The sequence below is a fragment of the Leopardus geoffroyi genome, chromosome X (assembly GCF_018350155.1).
Source record: "Leopardus geoffroyi isolate Oge1 chromosome X, O.geoffroyi_Oge1_pat1.0, whole genome shotgun sequence".
Taxonomy (NCBI): Eukaryota; Metazoa; Chordata; class Mammalia; order Carnivora; family Felidae; genus Leopardus; species Leopardus geoffroyi.
The window spans coordinates 72,094,766-72,115,254 of NC_059343.1; the positions used below are offsets into that span (position 1 = coordinate 72,094,766).

At 35.9% G+C, this 20,489-nt stretch overlaps 1 protein-coding gene across 2 annotated transcripts in view; it reads right to left on the reverse strand.

The window, feature by feature from the left end:
* CHM (CHM Rab escort protein) overlaps window positions 1-20,489 on the reverse strand; it is a 236,020-nt gene that overhangs the window by 193,460 nt on the left and 22,071 nt on the right. For both annotated transcript variants that reach the window (XM_045472794.1, XM_045472793.1), the window contains exon 2: window positions 8,045-8,111. In XM_045472794.1, the coding sequence (XP_045328750.1) occupies window positions 8,045-8,111 (67 nt within the window). The remainder of the gene's footprint in view (window positions 1-8,044; window positions 8,112-20,489) is intronic.

Genomic DNA, 20,489 nt, shown 5'->3' on the forward strand with positions numbered 1-20,489 from the left:
GACAGAAGACAGCAAAGGAAGAATGGAACAGAGAAGAACTACAAAAACGACCATAAAATGAGTAAGAAAATAGCAATAAACACTTATCTATCAATAATTATATTGAATGTAAAAGGACCAAACACCCCAATCAAAAGCCACAGGTTGCCAAAATGGATAAAAAAAAATAATAAAACCCATCTTTATGCTCCCTACAAGAGACTCATTTCAGATCAAGTGACACATTCAGATAGACAGTGAAGGGATAGAGATGCATTTATCATGCAAATAGATGTGGAAAAACAGCTGGGCTAGCAGTAGTTCTCTCAGACAAAACAGAACAAGAGACAAAAAAGGACACTATATATATGACACCATATATATAATCACAAAGGAAACAATCCACCAAGAAAATATAAAAATTACATGCAAATATTCATGCACCCAACATGATAGCACCCAAATATGTAAATCAGCTAACAACAAACATAAAGGAATTAATTAATTAATAGTAGGGGACTTTAACACTCCATTTACATCAATGGACAGATAATCCAAACAAAAAATCAAAAGGGAAAGAGTAGCTTTGAATAACACACTGTACCAAATGGATCTAACAGATATATTCACAACAATCCTAAAACACCAGAACACATTCTTTGCAAGTTCACATGAAAGATTCTCTAGAACAGACCATGTATTTTCAACAAATTCGAAAACAAAAATCAATCATACCATGCATCTTTTCTGACTACAATATAATAACAGAAATCAGCCACAAGAAAAAATCTTGGAATGGATAAAGATGTATACACTCACACACACACACACACACACACACACACACACACAATGGAATATTACTCAGCAATCAAAAAGAATGAAATCTCGCCATTTGCAACAACGTGAATGGAATGAGAGTGTATTATGTTGAGTGAAATAAGTCAGAGAAAGACAAATATCATATAATTTCACTCATAAGTGGAAATGAAGAAACAAAACAGATGAACATAGATGAAAGGAAGCAAAAATAAGATAAAAACAGGGAGGGAGACAAACAATGAGACTCTTAAATACAGAAAACAAACTGAGGGTAGCTGGAGGGGTGCTGGGTCTGGGGATGGGCTAAATGGGCGATGGGCACTAAGGAGAGCACTTGTTGGGATGAGCACCAGGTATTATATGCAAGTGATGAATCACTAAATTCTACTCCTGAAATAATTATTGCACTGTATGTCAACTAACTTGGACTTAAATTTAAAAAAGTAAATAAATAAATGAAAGCACAGGTGACCACAAAAAAATAAATACTAATGTCAAATTCTGTAGTTGCCATAATAAATTACAATAAACTCAGTGGCTAAAACAACATTAAAAAAAAATCTGGAAAGAGCACAAATACATGGAGGTTAAATAACATACTACTACACAATGAATGCATCAACCAAGAAACCGAAGAAGAAATAAAAATAATAGAGACAAATGAAAACATAACAATCTAAACTCATTGGGAGGCAGCAAAAGTTGTTCTAGAGGGAAGTTTATAGCAGTACAAGCCTACCTCAGGAAGCAAGCAAAAACTCATATAACAACCTAACTTTACACTTAAAGGAGCTGGAAAAAGAACAAACAAAACCCAAAACCAGAAGAAGGAAGGAAATAATAAACATCAGAGCAGAAATAAATAAAATATAAACTAAAAATACAATAGAACACATCAATGAAAGCAGGAGCTAGTTCTTTGCAAAGCTCACAAAATTGATAAACATTTACCTAGATTCATCAAAAAAAGAGAAGACTAAAATAAACAAAATCAGAAATGAAAGAACAGAAATAAACAACACCAGAGAAATACTAAGAGAATTATAAGAGAATATTATGAAAAATTATATGCCAACACATTGGCCAACCTAGAAGAAGGATAAATATGTAGAAACATGTAATCTTCCAAAACTGAATCAGGAAGAAATAGAAAATTTGAACAGATTACCAGCAAAGAAATTGAATCAGTTATCAAAAAACTCCTATACCCAACAAAAGTCCAAGATTAGACGGCTTCGCAGGCAAATTCTACCAAACATTTAAAGATTTAATACCTACTCTTCTCAAACTATCCCAAACATACAAGAAGGAAAGTTTCCAAATTCATTTTATGAGGCCAGCATTATCCTGAAGCCAAAACCAGATAAAAACACCACAAAAAAAGGTAACTATAGGCTAATAACTCTGAGGAATATAGATGCCAATATCATCAAGAAAATATTACTAAAACAAATACAACAATACATTTAAAAAATCATTCAGTTACCAGAGGGAGGGTGAGATGGGGGATGGATGAAACAGGTGAAGGGGATTAAGAGTACACTTATCATGTGATGAGCACTGAGTAAGGTATAGAATTATTGAATCATTATATTGTATACCGGAAACCAACATAACACTATATGTTGAATATACTGGAATTAAAAAAATGGTACTTTTTTCACTTGATCTAGAAAAGGAGACTTAGTATGAACGTCAGTGTTTATTTATCACTGGACAAAGGAAGGAGAGAATTGGGTCTGCCAGAAATGAGCAATTTGATCAATAAAAATCTATGAGGTAGAGCAGGTTTCATTGCAGTCTAGATGAACTCTGAGTCAACATTCCTGACTCTTTTCCAAGTAATCTCTAGTCTGGCAGGATTTCTGATCCAAAGTAGAGAATAATTTACATACAGAACAAGAGTAGTCAGTCACTGATATTTTTCTCATTTTAAATAAATTCACTGACAAATATATAAGTTTTGAAGAATAAGTTTATAGGATCTGAACATTATTGGGATAAAAGAAATTTGTTCAATTCATGCATTATCATCTAAGCAAAATTAATAGATACAATTCCACAAATAATCCATTTTATATATAAAATAAAATTACTTTTACTAGAAATTACCATTGTTAACATTTTAGGTCCAAGTGGAAGATCACTTAATTGACTTCTTAACTGAAGATCCATTGAAGAAGATTACTGGCACTTCCTACTCCTTCTATACAGTATAACGTTGCCTGCCACGATGTGCTAGACAATGGGGGCTAGCAGACTTCTGACAACTCCTTTGTCTCCAAATGACTTCTGTCCTATGAGTCATCAGTTTTGTTTGTACCTAATTCTTAATTATGTAATTATGTTATGTGAATTATGAGCAGAAAGAATGTTAATTCTATGAAAACTAGGTTGAACACTTTGAGACAACTTAATAGTGCTACACATAAATTGACTAATTTGGTATTGAGCAAGATAGCTACAAAAGATTAATAAAAGAGGGGCGCCTGATGTCTCAGTTGGTTAAGCATCTGACTTCGGCTTGGGTCATGATCTTGTGGTTCATGAGTTCGAGCCCCACATGAGGCTCTGTGCTATCAGCTCAGAGCCTGGAGCCTGCTTCAGATTCTGTGTCTCCCTCTCTGTCTGCCACTCCCCTGCTCACACTCTCTCTTGGTCTCTCAAAAATAAATAAACAAACATTAAAAAAATAAAAAATAAAAGTTTTAAAAGATGAATAAAATAAAAATCTCAAAAGAAAAAAATAATTACAAAACAATCAACATGATACAACACATCAACAAGAGCAGCAATAAAAACCATACATACAATCATTTCAACAGATGCAGAAAAAGCATCTGACAAAGTACAACCTACATTCACAATGAAAACCCTCATCAAAGTAGGTTTAGAAGGAACATACCTCAACATAATAAAGGCCTTATGTGAAAAGGCCCACAGCTGACATTATCCTCAGTGGGGAAAAAACAGAGCTTTCCCCCTAAGATCAGGAACAAGACAAGGATGTACACTCTCACCACATTTATTTAATGTAGTACTGGAAGTCCTAGCCACAGCAATTAGACAACAAAAAAAATACACGGCATCCAAATTGATAAGGAAGAAGTAAAACTTTCACTCTTTGTCAATGACGTAATACTATACTCCACCAAAAAACTACTAGAATAAATGAATCCAGTAAGATCACAAGATACAAAGATCCAATTGATATTGTACACTAATAATGAAAAAGCAGAAAGAGAAATTAAAAAACAATCCCATTTACACTTTCACCAAAAATAATAAAATACTGGGGCGCCTGGGTAGCTCAGTTGGTTGAGCATCCGACTTCGGCTCACGTCATGATCTTGCGGTCTGTGAGTTCCAGCCCCAGGACGGGCTCTGTGCTGACAGCTCAGAGCCTGGAGCCTGCTTCGGATTCTGTGTCTCCCTTTCTCTCTGCCCCTCCCCCGCTCATGTTCTGTGTCTCTCTCTGTCAAAAATAAATAAACATTTAAAAAAATTTTTTTAAATAATAAAATATCTAGGAATAAACTTAACCAAGGAGGTAAAAGACCTGTACTCTAAAAACCATAAAACACTGAGGAAAGAAATTGATGATGATACAAACAAATGGGAAGATATTCCATGATCATGGACTAGAAGAACAAATAATCATTAAAATGTCCATACTACCCAAAGCAATCTACACATTTAATGCAATCCCTATCAAAATACCAACAGCTTCTTTCACAGAACTAGACCAAGCAATCCTAAAATTTATATGGAATCACAAAAGACTCTGAATAGCGAAAGCAATCTTCAAAAAGAACAAAACTGGTGGTATCACAATCCCAGTTTCAAGACACACTGAAAGCTGTAGTGATCAAAATGGTATGGTACTGGCACAATAATAGACACATAGATCAATGGAAGAAAATAGAGCCCAGAAATAAACTCATGATTATATGGTTAATTATCTTCAACAAAGCAGGAAAGAATATTGAATGGGAAAAAGACAGTCTCTTCAACAAATGGTGTTGGGAAAACAGGATAGCTACATGCAAAAAATGAAACTGGACCATTTTCTTACATTATACGCAAAAATAAATTCAAAATGGATTAAAGACATAAATGGGAGGCCAGAAACCATTAAAATCCTATGAAAGAGCTCAGGCAGTAATTTCTCTGACATCAGTTGTAGCAACATCTTTCTAGATATGTCTCCTCAGGCAAAGGAAACAAAAGCAAAAACAAACTATTAGGACTACATCAAAACAAAAAGCTTATGCACAGCAAAGGAAAAAAATCAATAAAACTAAAAGGAATCTATGGACTGGCAGAAGATATTTGCAAATAACATATCTGATAAAGGGTTAGTATCCAAAATATAGAAAGAACTTATGCAATTCAACTCCAAAAAAACACAATTAACCCAATTAAAAAATGGTCAGAAAACATGAGCAGACATCTCTCCAAAGAGGACATTCAGATGACCAACAGACATATGAAAAGATGCTCAACATCATTCATCATCAGTGAATTGCAAATCAAAACTACAATGATTTATCACCTCCCATCTGTCAGAATCACTAAAATCAAAAACACAAGAAACAAGTATGACAAGGATGTAGAGACAAAGGAACCCTTGTGCACTGCTGGTTTCAATGGAAACAGTGCAACCACTGTGGAAAATAGTATGGAAGTTCCACAAAAAATTAAAAGAGAATTACCATATAATCAGGAATTCCACTAGTGGATATTTGCCCAAATAATATGAAAACACCAATTCAAAAAGATATATGCACCCTTATGTTTACTGCAGCATTATTTACAATAGCTAAACTATGGAAGCAGCCCAAGTGACCATAGATATACAAATGGATAAAGAATACACACCCACACACCCACCCACACACACACACACACATACACGCAGAAATATTAGCCACCAAAAAAAGAATGAAATCTTGCCATTTGCAGCAACATGGATGGATCTAGAGAATATAATGCTATATGAAATCAGACAGAGAAAGAAAAATACCATATGTTTTCACTTATATGTGTAATTTAAGAAACAAAACAAATGAACAAAGGAAAGAGAGACAAATAAAAAAAACAGACTATTAAATATAAAGAATAGGGGCGCCTGGGTGGCGCAGTCGGTTAAGCGTCCGACTTCAGCCAGGTCACGATCTTGCGGTCCGTGAGTTCAAGCCCCACATCAGGCTCTGAGCTGATGGCTCAGAGCCTGGAGCCTGTTTCCGATTGTGTGTCTCCCTCTCTCTCTGCCCCTCCCCCATTCATGCTCTGTCTCTGTCCCAAAAATAAATAAACGTTGAAAAAAAAAATTTAAAAAATAAATAAATAAATAAATATAAAGAATAAACACCAGAGGGGAGGTGAGTGGGGTGTTGGGTGAAATAGGTGAAGGGGATGAAGAATACAATTATCTTAATGAGAACTGAGTGATATAGAGAATTGTTGAATCACTATACTGTACACTTGAAACTAATAACATTGTTAGCTATATCAGAATTAAAATTTTTTAATTAAAAAAAAATTTTAGGGGCGCCTGGGTGGCTCAGTCGGTTAAGCAGCCGACTTCGGCTCAGGTCATGATCTCGCGGTCCGTGAGTTCGAGCCCCGCGTCGGGCTCTGGGCTGATGGCTCAGAGCCTGGAGCCTGTTTCCGATTCTGTGTCTCCCTCTCTCTCTGCCCCTCCCCCGTTCATGCTCTGTCTCTCTCTGTCTCAAAAATAAATAAACGTTAAAAAAAATTAAAAAAAAAAAATTTAAATCAAGAAATAAGTGTTGGCAAAGATGAGAATAGGGAATCCTCATGCACTGTTGGGGGGAATGTGAATTGGTACAGCCTCTAGGGGGAACAGTATGGAGTTTCCTCAAAATATTAAAAACAGAACCACTATATGATCCAGTAATTCTACTTATGGGTATTTATCCAAAGAAAACACTAATTCAAAAATTTATATGCACCCCTATGTTCACTGTAGCATTATTTACAATAGCCAAGATATGGAGAAAAAAAACGTAAGTATAAACTGATAGATGAATGGATAAAGGATTATACATACATACATACACACACACACACACACACACACACACACACACACAGGAATACTACTCAGCCATAAAAAAAAAATGAAATCTTGCAATTTGAGACAACATCGATAGAACCTTAGGGTATTATGCTAAGTGAAGTAAGTCAGAGAAAGGCAAACACCATATGATTTCACTTAAATGTGGATGGAATCTATAAAAGAAAAACAAAACAAAACCAATGTTATAGATACAGAGAACAGATTATTGGTTGCTGAGGGGTGCAGGTTAGGAGGGGGTATATACAAAATAAGTTAAGGGGACCAAGAGGCACAAACTTCCAATTACAAAGTAAGTCATGAGGATGTAACGTACAGCATGGTGACTATACTGAATAATGCCATATTGCAAATTTGAAACACTAAGAAAATAAATCTTAAAAATTCCTATCACAAAAAAATACAATGTTTTAACTTTGGTCACAGATGGTAACTAGGCTTATTGTGGTGATATTTTCCAATGTATGAAAGTGGTCCAATCATTATGTCATACACTGGAAACTAAGATGATGTTGTATGTGAAATATACTTCAAAAACAAAGAAAATATGAAACCCAAAATAAATAGAACATACAGGTTGTATACAGCCTCACGCTTATATATGAAAAAAAGCAAGTGTGAGATTTCCCAGTCTCTTGGATTAATTATTTATCATTTAAAAAACAAAATCACTCGTGAAAAAAATTATGCTACATTTGGTTAATTCTCAACGTTTATTTATTTTTGGGACAGAGAGAGACAGAGCATGAATGGGGGAGAGGCAGAGAGAGAGGGAGACACAGAATCGGAAACAGGCTCCAGGCTCTGAGCCATCAGCCCAGAGCCCGACGCGGGGCTCGAACTCCCGGACCGCGAGATCGTGACCTGGCTGAAGTCGGACGCTTAACCGACTGCGCCACCCAGGCGCCCCTACATTTGGTTAATTCTCAAAGAAAACATCACTACTTCAAAGAGTAAACTGTAAACCTTGTATTTTATATATTTCACGTATTTTGGGTGAAACTAAAACAATTCCAATCATTTTTCTAACTTAAATAGTTTATACATAATATAGACACATATGAACACACACGTGTGTATTTATTGTGATTCTGTATAGAGATATTTAGGAAGTATTAATGCTACCATTGATAAACTTACGAATCAACATGCAGAACCCTCTGGCCACTTCTTGAACATGCAGCTGCAGTGATGGATTCAGGCAAACCTATGAAAACACACACCTATATCACTTATAATGCAAAAATACATACATATATATATTCACTTATAATATAGCTTATAATACATGCTATATATTATACAAATAGTTCAATGCATGCCATCACTGCATAAAAGGAGTTTAACAAAAGAGGCTCATCCTTATATTCAAAATGATAAAGTTTATACTATTATACCATTGGATATTTGCTAAATGTATACTGCTTATACTAAGAATTTTATTATGTGGAAGAGATTTTTTTTAAATCAAGTACTATACTGAAATTCTTTTTGTATGCAAATTTCCATAAATGAGCAATTGTCAAAATATTATTAATATAGCACTTTGTTATTAAAGGAGCTACGTTCCCACACTAGCTCCTCTCATTTTCTCAACCATACCGAAAAAGAAGCACCACTGGCATACACATTTTAGAAAGTAAATACTGAGGTGCAAATATTAACTTGTTTCCTAATGCTTTAACATTTTTTTCTATTGTTGAAGTTTGAAACCAAATCTAACTCCAAAGCCACAGTGCCTATGAGGCGGAATGGGATACATTTTTCAGATTAAGTAATAGGTTAACTAGTTTAAAAGGAGGCCATTTATTGAGACCTGAAACCATAAAACTCCTAGAAGAAAATACACGCAGTAATTTCTTTGACATTGGCATACCAGCATTTTTCTACATCTCCTAAATCAAGGGAAACTACCAAAACTACCAAAACTACATGAAACTAAAAAGTTCGTGCTCCGCGAAGGAAACTATCAACAAAACTAAAGTAACCTACTGAATGGGAAATGTTTGCAAATGACATATCCAATAAAGGGTTAATATCCAAAATATATAAATAATTTATACAATTAAACACCTATATAAATAAGTAATCCAGTTTAAAATGGACAAAGGACCTGAATAGATATTTTTCCAAAGAATACATACAGATGGCCCAAAAACACATGAAAAGATGCTCAACATCACTGATTATCAGGGAAATGCAAATCAAAACCACAATGAGATATCATCATATACTTGCCAGAATAGCCAAATACAAAAAGACAAGTAGTGAGGTGTTGAGGATATGGAGATAAAAGAACCATTGTGAACTGCTGGTGGGGATGCAAACTGGTGTGGCCAGTGCAAAACAGTATGGAGGTTCCTCAAAAAATTAAAATTAGAAATACCATATGATCCAGTAATTCCGGTATCAAGTATTTACCCAAAGAAAATGAAAACACTATTTCCAAAAGATATGCACCACTATGTTTATTGCTGCATTGATAACAATAACCAAGATATGGAAGCAATCCAAGTGCTCACAGACAGATGAAGAAAAAGAATTTGTGTCGTTGTGTGTGTGCATGTGTGTGTGTGTGTGTGTGTGTGTGTGTGTAATGGAATGTTAGCCATAAAAAAGGATGAGATCATGCCATTTGCGACAACACAGATGAACCTAGAGGGTATTATACTAAATTAAATCCATGAGACAGAGAAAGAAATACAATATGATCTAATTTATATGCAGAATCTAAAAAACAAATGAATAGACAAACAAAAGCAGAATCAGACTTATAAATACAAAGAACAAAGTGATGGTTGCCAGAGGGGAGATGAGTGGGGGCACGGGCAAAATGTGTGAAAGGGAACAGAAGATACAGACTTCCAGTTATGAAATAAGTCACAGGAATAAAGGTACAGTGTAAAGAATATAATCAATGGTATTTTAATAGCAATGCATGATGACAGATGGTAGTTGCATTTGTGGTAAGCATGGCATAATGTATAGAGAAGTTGAATCGCTACATTGTACAAATGAAAATAATAAAACACTGCATGTCAACTGTTGTCTAAATGAATGAATGATGAATAAGAAAATACTATTTTTTAATTTTTTAACGTTTATATTTATTTTTGAGAGAGAGACAGAATGTAAGCAGGGGAGGGGCAGACAGAGAGAGAGAAACAGAATCGGAAGCAGGCTCCAGGCTCCCAGCTGTCAGTATAGAGCCCGATGCAGGGCTCAAACCCACGAGCCATGAGATCATGACTTGAGCCAAAGTCGGACTCTCCACCGACTGAACCACCTAGGCACCCCCAGAAAATACTATTTTTGAAAAGAGACCATTTACAAGATACATTATCTCACTTTCTGGTTAATACAGCAGTTTGAAAACACCACTAGTGTTTTAGAATCAGAGTAAGCCACAATATAAAATTGGTTATCATGTAAGGAAATATATATTACTACTACAAGTACTAACAAAAAAAAATCACAAATTACCAAAGAATGATTTCATCACAAAACAATTTCAGATGTTCAGCTGGATAGACTAGTTAATACCCTACATTGTACATTCAAGACTGTTCCCCAGAAAACACCCCAAATACCCAAAGTGATCTCGAAAAAGAAAACCAAAGCGGGAGGCACCACAATCCCAGACTTCAAACTATACTACAAAGCTATAACCATCAAGACAGTATGGTACTGGCACAAGAACAGACACTCAGATCAATGCAACAGAATAGAGAACCCAGAAATGGACCCACAAACGTATGACCAACTAATCTTTGACAAAGCAGGAAAGAGTATCCAATGGAATAGACAGTCTCTTCAGCAAGTGGTGCTGGGAAAACTGGACAGCAACATGCAGAAGAACCAACCTGGACCACTTTCTTACACCATACACGAAAATAAACTCAAAATGGATGAAAGACCTCAATGTAAGGCAGGAAGCCATCAAAATCCTCGAGCAGAAAGCAGGCAAAAACGTCTTTGATCTTGCCGGCAGCAACTTCTTACTCAACACGTCTCCGGAGGCAAGGGAAACAAAAGCAAAAATGAGCTACTGCGACCTCATCAAAATAAAAAGCTTCTACACAGCCAAGGAAACAATCAGCAAAATTAAAAGGCAAACGATGGAATGGGAGAAGATATTTGCAAATGACACATCAGATAAAGGGTTAGTATCCAAAATCTATAAAGAACTTATCAAGCTCAATACCCAAAAATCAAATAATCCAGTGAAGACATGGGCAAAAGACATGAATTGACATTTCCCCGAAGAAGACATCCAGATGGCCAACCGACACATGAAAAAATGCTCAACATCACTCATCATCAGGGAAATACAAATCAAAACCACCATGAGATACCACCTTACACCTGTCAGAACGGCTAACATTAACAACTGAGGCAACAACAGATGTTGGTGAGGATGCGGAGAAAGAGGATCTCTTTTGCATTGTTGGTGGGAATGCAAGCTGGTACAGCCACTCTGGAAAACAGTATGGATATTCCTCAAAAAACTAAAAATAGAACTACCCTACAACCCAGCAATTGCACTACTAGGAATTTACCCACAGGATACAGGTGTGCTGTTTCGAAGGGACACATGCACCCCCGTTTATAGCAGCACTATCAACAATAGCCAAAGTATGGAAAGAGCCCAGATGTCCTTCGATGGATCAATGGATAAAGAAGATGTGGTACATATATACAATGGAGTATTACTCGGCAATCAAAAAGAATGAAATCTTGCCATTTGCAACTACGTGGATGGGACTGGAGGATATTATGCTAAGTGAAATTAGTCAGAGAAAGACAAAAATCATATGACTTCACTCATATGAGGACTTTAAGAGACAAAACAGATGAACATAAGGGAAGGGAAATAAAAATAATATAAAAACAGGGAAGGGGACAAAACAGAAGGGACTCATAAATATGGAGAACAAACTGAGGATTACAGGAGGGGTTGTGGAAGGGGGGATGGACTACATGGGTAAGGGGCACTAAGGAATCTACTCTTGAAATCATTGTTGCACTATATGCTAACTAATTTGGATGTAGATTTAAAAAAATAAAAAAAAATAAAAGCATTTAAATTAAAAAAAAGACTGTTCCATAACTTTTTATTGTAAGATCTACCATTTCAGAAGCTATTAAGAATCATTTATATCAGTCAGACAAAGCATGTTTTGAAAGTTTAATGGAATTCTGTAAATACTACCACTGACTCACTACAATGAAGCACACATATATATATATATATATTTTTTTTTTGGCAAGGGTTTAAACTACACACTAAGCATCAAGGATTTCAAGAAAAGAGAACAGTTATCCTTTTTATGTAAAAAGCAATATGCATATGGAAGAAATTGACACAATCTAGTTAAAAACCACATTAAACACAAGCTCCAGCTGCATTCACAGAAGAACTAAAGTTTTCCACTGGCGACTACTGTGGGCATATAGTGTTTGGTTCAAAAACAAAGTTCTGACCAAAAGTACTGAAGGTAGCCATTAAATATAAATTACTGGAAATAAGCCCAACATAAACTTTCAACCTTAACTTTGGATAATAACTCAAAGAAAAAGATGGGGCGCCTGGGTGGCTCAATCAGTTAAGCGTCCAACTTTGGCCCAGGTCACAATCTCACAGTTAGTGGGTTTGAGCTCCATGTTGGGCTCTGTGCTGACAGCTCAGAGCCTGGAGCCTGCTTCGGATTCTGTGACTCCCTCTCTTTCTGCCCCTCCCCTGCTCATGCTCTGTCTCTCTCTGTCTCTCAAAAAATTAACATTAAAACATTAAAAAAAAAATTCAAAGAGAAAACATAGTAAAAATGTGTGGTATAGAAGGAACTAAGAAAAAGAAGTTTAAATAATTAAGCACCCTTAGTTCTTCAGTTAAAACTGCAATTTTTCTGTCTTTTATCTTAAAACCATCTGAACTTTTTACACCTAACGAAATAACTTTTCTTACTAATGAAATGCAGTCACTATTGTGCTTTAAAAGTTGCTGCCAAGCATCTTAGTTAAAAAGGACAACAGGAAATATTCGGGAAGGAAAATCAGTATGTTAAAGCATGTAAAAAGAAAGCATTAATAATATACCACCAAGCATTAGTAGAGGGCTTTATGGTTCACAATATCTTTTCACATACATCACCTCACATATTCCTCATTATAGTCCTGGGAGGCAGGCATTATTATCCATGTGACAAAATGGGATGAGAAACATTAAATAACTCGCCAAAAATCAAGTAATTCGGTAATTTGATATCTCAAATTCCAATTACCATGGTAAATTCACTCTCTTCAACTTGGACATGAGTCTGAGAATGAGGATTCAAGAGAAGGACAGCAGCATAAAGAAATGGGCATGGTCTCAATCAGACAGACCTATGCTTGAATCTTAACTTTGCTGCTTTGTTAGCTGTGTGACCTCAGACAAGTCACTTGCCATCTCTGAGCTTTTGTTTCTTCATCCATCAATGGGAATGCCACCATTTACCTCATAGGATCATTAAATTGTTAGCAGAGGGTACTTGTTCTATAAAAACGATCTACTTTTGTTATTCTTCAGTAAGGTATTTTAGGAGCAATAAATTTTCATCGAAGTACTACTCTGAGATCAAGCAAAATTACTCTCCTCTATTTGGCCCAAAGTAGCATAGGCAAAAAAAGCATGTGGTTAATCCGTGGCTACAATCAACAGTCAGAAGTCATGCCTCTGGTGGACAAAGGAAAGCCAAGGACAGATTTCAATATTGAACATGATCTGAGTTCAAATTATACATAACCAAAAGAACTATCATTTATGTTTCCCGTTAATACTTCTATCCAGACATCTCCCACTAGTTTGTGAAATTGATAGGCTGGCTCTACATTAAAGGCAAGGACCTATTATCTTCATGCTTCAAATGATTAAAATAACAGACTAATACAGTTAGTAATATCTTCCTAGATTTCATATTTTTTCCCACCCATTCAATAAACAGAGTTCCTTGAACAGAGGAAGTATGTAGTAGGTTCTCTATGTTTGTTAAAGGAAAGAAAAGGAGAAACACAAAATGGGGAAAGGGAAAATAGAGGGATGAAGCAGACTTTGACAAGTGATGAGGAAAAAAGGTAAGATAAATACAATTCTGAGCCTAGAAGAGCTCAGTCTAAAGACTAAGAATTTAGGGGGGCCAGGTGGCTCAATCAGTTAAGCGTCCGACTTCAGCTCAAGTCATGATGTCAGTTAAGTGTCTGACTTCGGCTCAAGTCATGATGTCATGGTTTGTGAGTTCAAGATCTGCATTGGGCTCTGCACTAAAAGTGCAGAGGCTGCTTGGGATTCTCTCTCCCCCTCTCTTTCTGCCCCTCCCCCAAAAAAATAAACTTAAAAAAGAGTTCTGGATCTTAAAAAAAGAATAAGGATTTAAAGGGATTAAAATAATAAATATAATTAAAACTATTACAGGAACACAATGAAAAGATGCATTTCCTCTGTAGAAGAGGGTCACTGAAAGCTCCAAAGAGCAGGGGACACTAGCTGTCTTTCAGGATCTGGAATCCCACTGAAGAGTAAAGAAGGAAAAAGTGAAAGAAAAAAGGAAAGTAGGAGGGAGTATTCCTGGTAAAGGGTAAAGAAAGAGAGAACCAAAAGGTGATATTCAAAAAAGAGTGGTTGGAGCCAAACTGTGGAGTCTGAACTTGAAACCTGTAAGCAGCAGGGAATCTTGAAAGGATTTTAGTCAGAAGAACAGCATGGTCAAATCAGTAGTTCAGAAAAACAAAAAAACAAACAACAACAAAAAAAAAACACCTCTGGTAATAGCATGAAGGATAAACGTGTATAAAATTGGAGCTTGGGGCACCTGGGTGGTTGAGTATCCTACTTCTGATTTCAGCTCAGGTCATGATCTCAAGGTTCATGGGATTGAGCCCTGCATCGGGATCTGAGCTAACAGTGGGAGCCTGCCTGGGATTCTCTCTCTCCCTCTCTCTCTCTCTTTCTCTGCCACACCCTCCTTCAAAATAAATAAATAAACATTTTTAAAATTTGGACTTTTAAGTTTCAGGTTTTCTTAATTATTGTTTAGGAAAAATTAATACATTTAAACTTTTTGGTCTTATTGATACTTTAACAAAATAAGTAAAATAACTGCCTGTTTTGTTTAAATTCATATTTATAAGTTCAATTTTAATAGCATTTAAAACCTTAGCCAATTTAAAAATAAAGCCTTTTTTAACACTTGGCACCATAAAAAGTGAACTACTTTTTAATCATTACTCAAATTCACACAACATTTTGTGAGGCCTTTTTACAAAACCTATAAAAGCTTATAATAAATTATATAGTCTCTCCCATAAGGAAAAGCCAGACATGAGTTAGAAACAGATAACCTAAATCAGGGTCAAATCACAAAGCATTACATGGCAAACACTGTAAAATACATGAGTACAAATATACAAGCACAATGTTTTCAATTACAGTATGGGGCTAATAATATATCTCATAGGAATTTAGGGAGGAATAGGTACAAAGTAATATAAAACATCTTAAACAGTGCCTTCTAGCATGTCACTGACATTCAGTAAATACTGGTTCTGTTCCCATCTCTTCCTACCCCTTCAATAAGATTAGCTATTTGAAGGGGGAGAAAAATCAGTTATTTACAAAGTTATCTTTAAAGATCCAACAACTTGGGGCACCTGGGTGGCTCAGCTGGTTAAGCGTCCAACTTTGGCTCAGGTCACGATCTCATGGTTCCTGAGTATTAGCAGCACATAGGGGCACAGCTGTCAGCTGTGCTGACAGCCCAGAGCCTGCTTCAGATTCTGTGTCTCCCTCTATCTCTGACCCTCCCCTGCTTGCACTCTGTCTCTCTCTCTCTAAAAATAAACATTAACTTTTTTAAATAATAAAATAAAGATCCAAAAACTTAAAAGTTTTTTAAAAAGAAGTCCCAATACCAGATGGCTTCCCAGGGGAGGTCTACCAGACGCTTAAAGCAGAGATAATACCTATCCTTCTCAAGCTATTCCAAGAAATAGAAAGGGAAGGAAAACTTCCAGACTCATTCTATAAAGCCAGTATTACTTTGATTCCTAAACCAGACAGAGACCCAGTAAAAAAAAGAGAACTACAGGCCAATATCCCTGATGAATATGGATGCAAAAATTCTCAATAAGATACTAGCAAATCGAATTCAACAGCATATAAAAAGAATTATTCACCATGATCAAGTGGGATTCATTCCCGGGATGCAGGGCTGGTTCAACATTCGCAAATCAATCAATGTGATACATCACATTCATAAAAGAAAAGAACCATATGATCCTGTCAATCAATGCAGAAAAGGCATTTGACAAAATTCAGCACCCTTTCTTAATAAAAAACCTTGAGAAAGTCGGGATAGAAGGAACATACTTAAACATCATAAAAGCCATTTATGAAAAGTCCACAGCTAACATCCTCCTCAATGGGGAAAAACTGAGAGCTTTCTCCCTGAGATCAGGAACACGACAGGGATGCCAACTCTCACCGCTGTTGTTTAACATAGTGCTGGAAGTTCTAGCATCAGCAATCAGACAACAAAAGGAAATCAAAGGCATCCAAATTGGCAAAGATGAAGTCAAGCTTTCGCTTTTTGCAGATGACATGATATTATACATGGAAAATCCGATAGACTCCACCAAAAGTCTGCTAGAACTGATACATGAATTCAGCAAAGTTGCAGGATACAAAATCAATGTACAGAAATCAGTTGCATTCTTATACACTAACAATGAAGCAACAGAAAGACAAATAAAGAAACTGATCCCATTCACAATTGCACCAAGAAGCATAAAATACCTAGGAATAAATCTAACCAAAGATGTAAAAGATCTGTATGCTGAAAACTATGGAAAGCTTATGAAGGAAATTGAAGAAGATATAAAGAAATGGAAAGACATTCCCTGCTCATGGATTGGAAGAATAAATACTGTCAAAATGTCAATACTACCCAAAGCGATCTACACATTCAATGCAATCCCAATCAAAATTGCACCAGCATGCTTCTCGAAACTAGAACAAGCAATCCTAAAATTCATATGGAACCACAAAAGGCCCCGAATAGCCAAAGGAATTTTGAAGAAGAAGACCAAAGCAGGAGGCATCACAATCCCAGACTTTAGCCTCTACTACAAAGCTGTCATCATCAAGACAGCATGGTATTGGCACAAAAACAGACACATAGACCAATGGAATAGAATAGAAACCCCAGAACTAGACCCACAAACATATGGCCAACTAATCTTTGACAAAGCAGGAAAGAACATCCAATGGAAAAAAGACAGTCTCTTTAACAAATGGTGCTGGGAGAACTGGACAGCAACATGCAGAAGGTTGAAACTAGACCACTTTCTCACACCATTCACAAAAATAAACTCAAAATGGATAAAGGACCTGAATGTGAGACAGGAAACCATCACAACCCTAGAGGAGAAAGCAGGAAAAGACCTCTCTGACCTCAGCCGTAGCAATCTCTTACTCGACACATCCCCAAAGGCAAGGGAATTAAAAGCAAAAATGAATTACTGGGACCTTATGAAGATAAAAAGCTTCTGCACAGCAAAGGAAACAACCAACAAAACTAAAAGGCAACCAACGGAATGGGAAAAGATATTTGCAAATGACATATCAGACAAAGGGCTAGTATCCAAAATCTATAAAGAGCTCACCAAACTCCACACCCGGAAAACAAATAACCCAGTGAAGAAATGGGCAGAAAACATGAATAGACACTTCTCTAAAGAAGACATCCGGATGGCCAACAGGCACATGAAAAGATGCTCAACGTCGCTCCTCACCAGGGAAATACAAATCAAAACCACACTCAGATATCACCTCACACCAGTCAGAGTGGCCAAAATGAACAAATCAGGAGACTATAGATGCTGGAGAGGATGTGGAGAAAAGGGGACCCTCTTGCACTGTTGGTGGGAATGCAAATTGGTGCAGCCACTCTGGAAAACAGTGTGGAGGTTCCTCAGAAAATTAAAAATAGACCTACCCTATGACCCAGCAATAGCACTGCTAGGAATTTATCCAAGGGATACAGGAGTACTGATGCATAGGGGCACTTGTACCCCAATGTTTATAGCAGCACTCTCAACAATAGCCAAATTATGGAAAGAGCCTAAATGTCCGTCAACTGATGAATGGATAAAGAAATTGTGGTTTATATACACAATAGAGTACTACATGGCAATGAGAAAGAACGAAAAATGGCCCTTTGTAGCAACGTGGATGGAACTGGAGAGTGTGATGCTAAGTGAAATAAGCCATACAGAGAAAGACAGATACCACATGTTTTCACTCTTATGTGGATCCTGAGAAACTTAACAGAAACCCATGGGGGAGGGGAAGGAAAAAAAAAAAAAAAGAGGTTAGAGAGGGAGAGACCCAAAGCATAAGAAACTCTTAAAAACTGAGAACTGAGGGTAGATGGGGGGTGGGAGGGAGGGGAGGGTGGGTGATGGGTATTGAGGAGGGCACCTTTTGGGATGAGCACTGGGTGTTGTATGGAAACCAATTTGACAATAAATTTCATATATTGAAAAAAAAAAGTCCCAATAGGTTTTTCCACATGCACATTATAGGCCTTTTCTATACATTCACAATAGAAGGTCATCATGTAGTATCATTTAAAAATTTCACAATAAATGTGATTATTAAATTCATTTGTGAGGCCCTATCAAAAACTCTGCCAAAGTATCGTAGGAAAAATATATAATTCTGATTCAAGACCAACAACTTTTCCTTGCAAGTCATTTTTATCAAACAACACAGGTAGTAAATATTAGGTATTAAATTAGCATTTCATAACAGTTCGTAATGGGAGAAACTAAGATTTGTTACGTCATGTCCTTTTCAGTTTAGATTTTGTATAAAGTTGACAACTAGAAAAAATATATTAGAAGCTTAGGGAATGTTATATGATCATATAACAAACATACAGAGTCCCACATTTCTTCAATTTTGCAAAATCTGTCTAGATAAGATAGAGATGTATCATTCTCAACTGAAGTAGCTAGGCTAAAATAGAGACCAAAAAGATAAGAAATTAGTATTTTCAAGAATCTTATCTAAAATATTTTATGAGAATGAAACCATTATCCATTCATTTTTCAAAATCTCCTTTTAATTCAAATCCTTAATGCTGAACTTTGCTGTTTACAACTATAATATTAACGTTAGCTCTGTATGAGCTATTCTTAAAACTATATTAGTATCTGGAATTGATTTTTCCTGACGCTAACCTTACATAAGATAAATATAAAATACTTACACCACTCCCAGCATACCGAACAATAAATAGATTCCCCTGACAGAATGTTGATGCCCCGGCAAAGCCCAAGTGCTTTCAGCCCAAATCATACAAAGCCATAAATCACTCTTTATTTTATATAACATTTCAAAATGGATCCCTGTTTTCCACCTTGAAAGTTATTTCATGTGTTATTTATTACTAGTAAGGACGAGAATGGAAAGAAAATTACATAGAACTAGAAAATTTACTGTGACTGCTTTTTATAAAGAATAACGTTTTTTAGGAAAAAAAATAGTTCTACTGGCAAAGAAATATTTGTGGGTACAGAAGCTTTTAGAGAGCCACATTCTTTACTACTTAGCACTATGTACAGACCTTCTGCACCATTGTAAAAAGCATAAATAACATTAGGTACAGAACTGACCAGACTGAGCAATGCAAGAAGTACAGATAAAAATAGTTTTCTTAAATTGTCAATTATTTTAATTAACATTGATTCACACAAAATACTGAATATATTAGTAAGTGTGCTAATTTAATATCTATGGATTTCCTTCTCATGGGAAAAATAGTTATTAATATCTATGTAACTTTTAGAACTTTACAAAAATATACCCATTAAAATATTAACTCACAAAATTTAAGTTAACTTTTTTAAATTCAATATAGTGTGAGCTTTGAGTATTAAATAACAAAAATACTGTTTTAATATTCAGAGTCCTGAACTAAACATCCAGAAAACTAGATTCATGTTTTCAGAATTATACTAAATATCTGGAAAGTCATTTAACCTCTTTGAAATTCAGCTTGCTTATAGATATCCTGATAGATAAAATGAAGGGCTTGAAATAAATGACCCATAGGTTCAAGGGTGAATATTAATGGTGGATCAACAACTTGGCCTGTGTTTATAGGTAAATGACTTAAACTTAAAAAATAAAAACAGAATTCTGGGAAGATGGTATTAGCAGCAATGTTTTTGAATAACAGAATTCTGGGAAGATGGTATTTATTAGCAGCAAAGTTGTTGAATCTCCCCCAAGACTACCCTAAAAACAGACAGTGTAACAGTGTAACCAACATATAAAACCAAACAAATACCAAGCGGGAACATCTATAGCAAAGACAGGTGAGAAAATATGATGAACTCCAAAATACAAGTGGGTCATTACAAATCATCAATAGCTATTAGATCCACATATTATCAGAGAGTGTCCATGAGAAAACAAAGGTAACACAAATAAATCGGTGACAGTCCTGAAAGCCAAAGAACCCCTAAACTAGGCACTCACTGG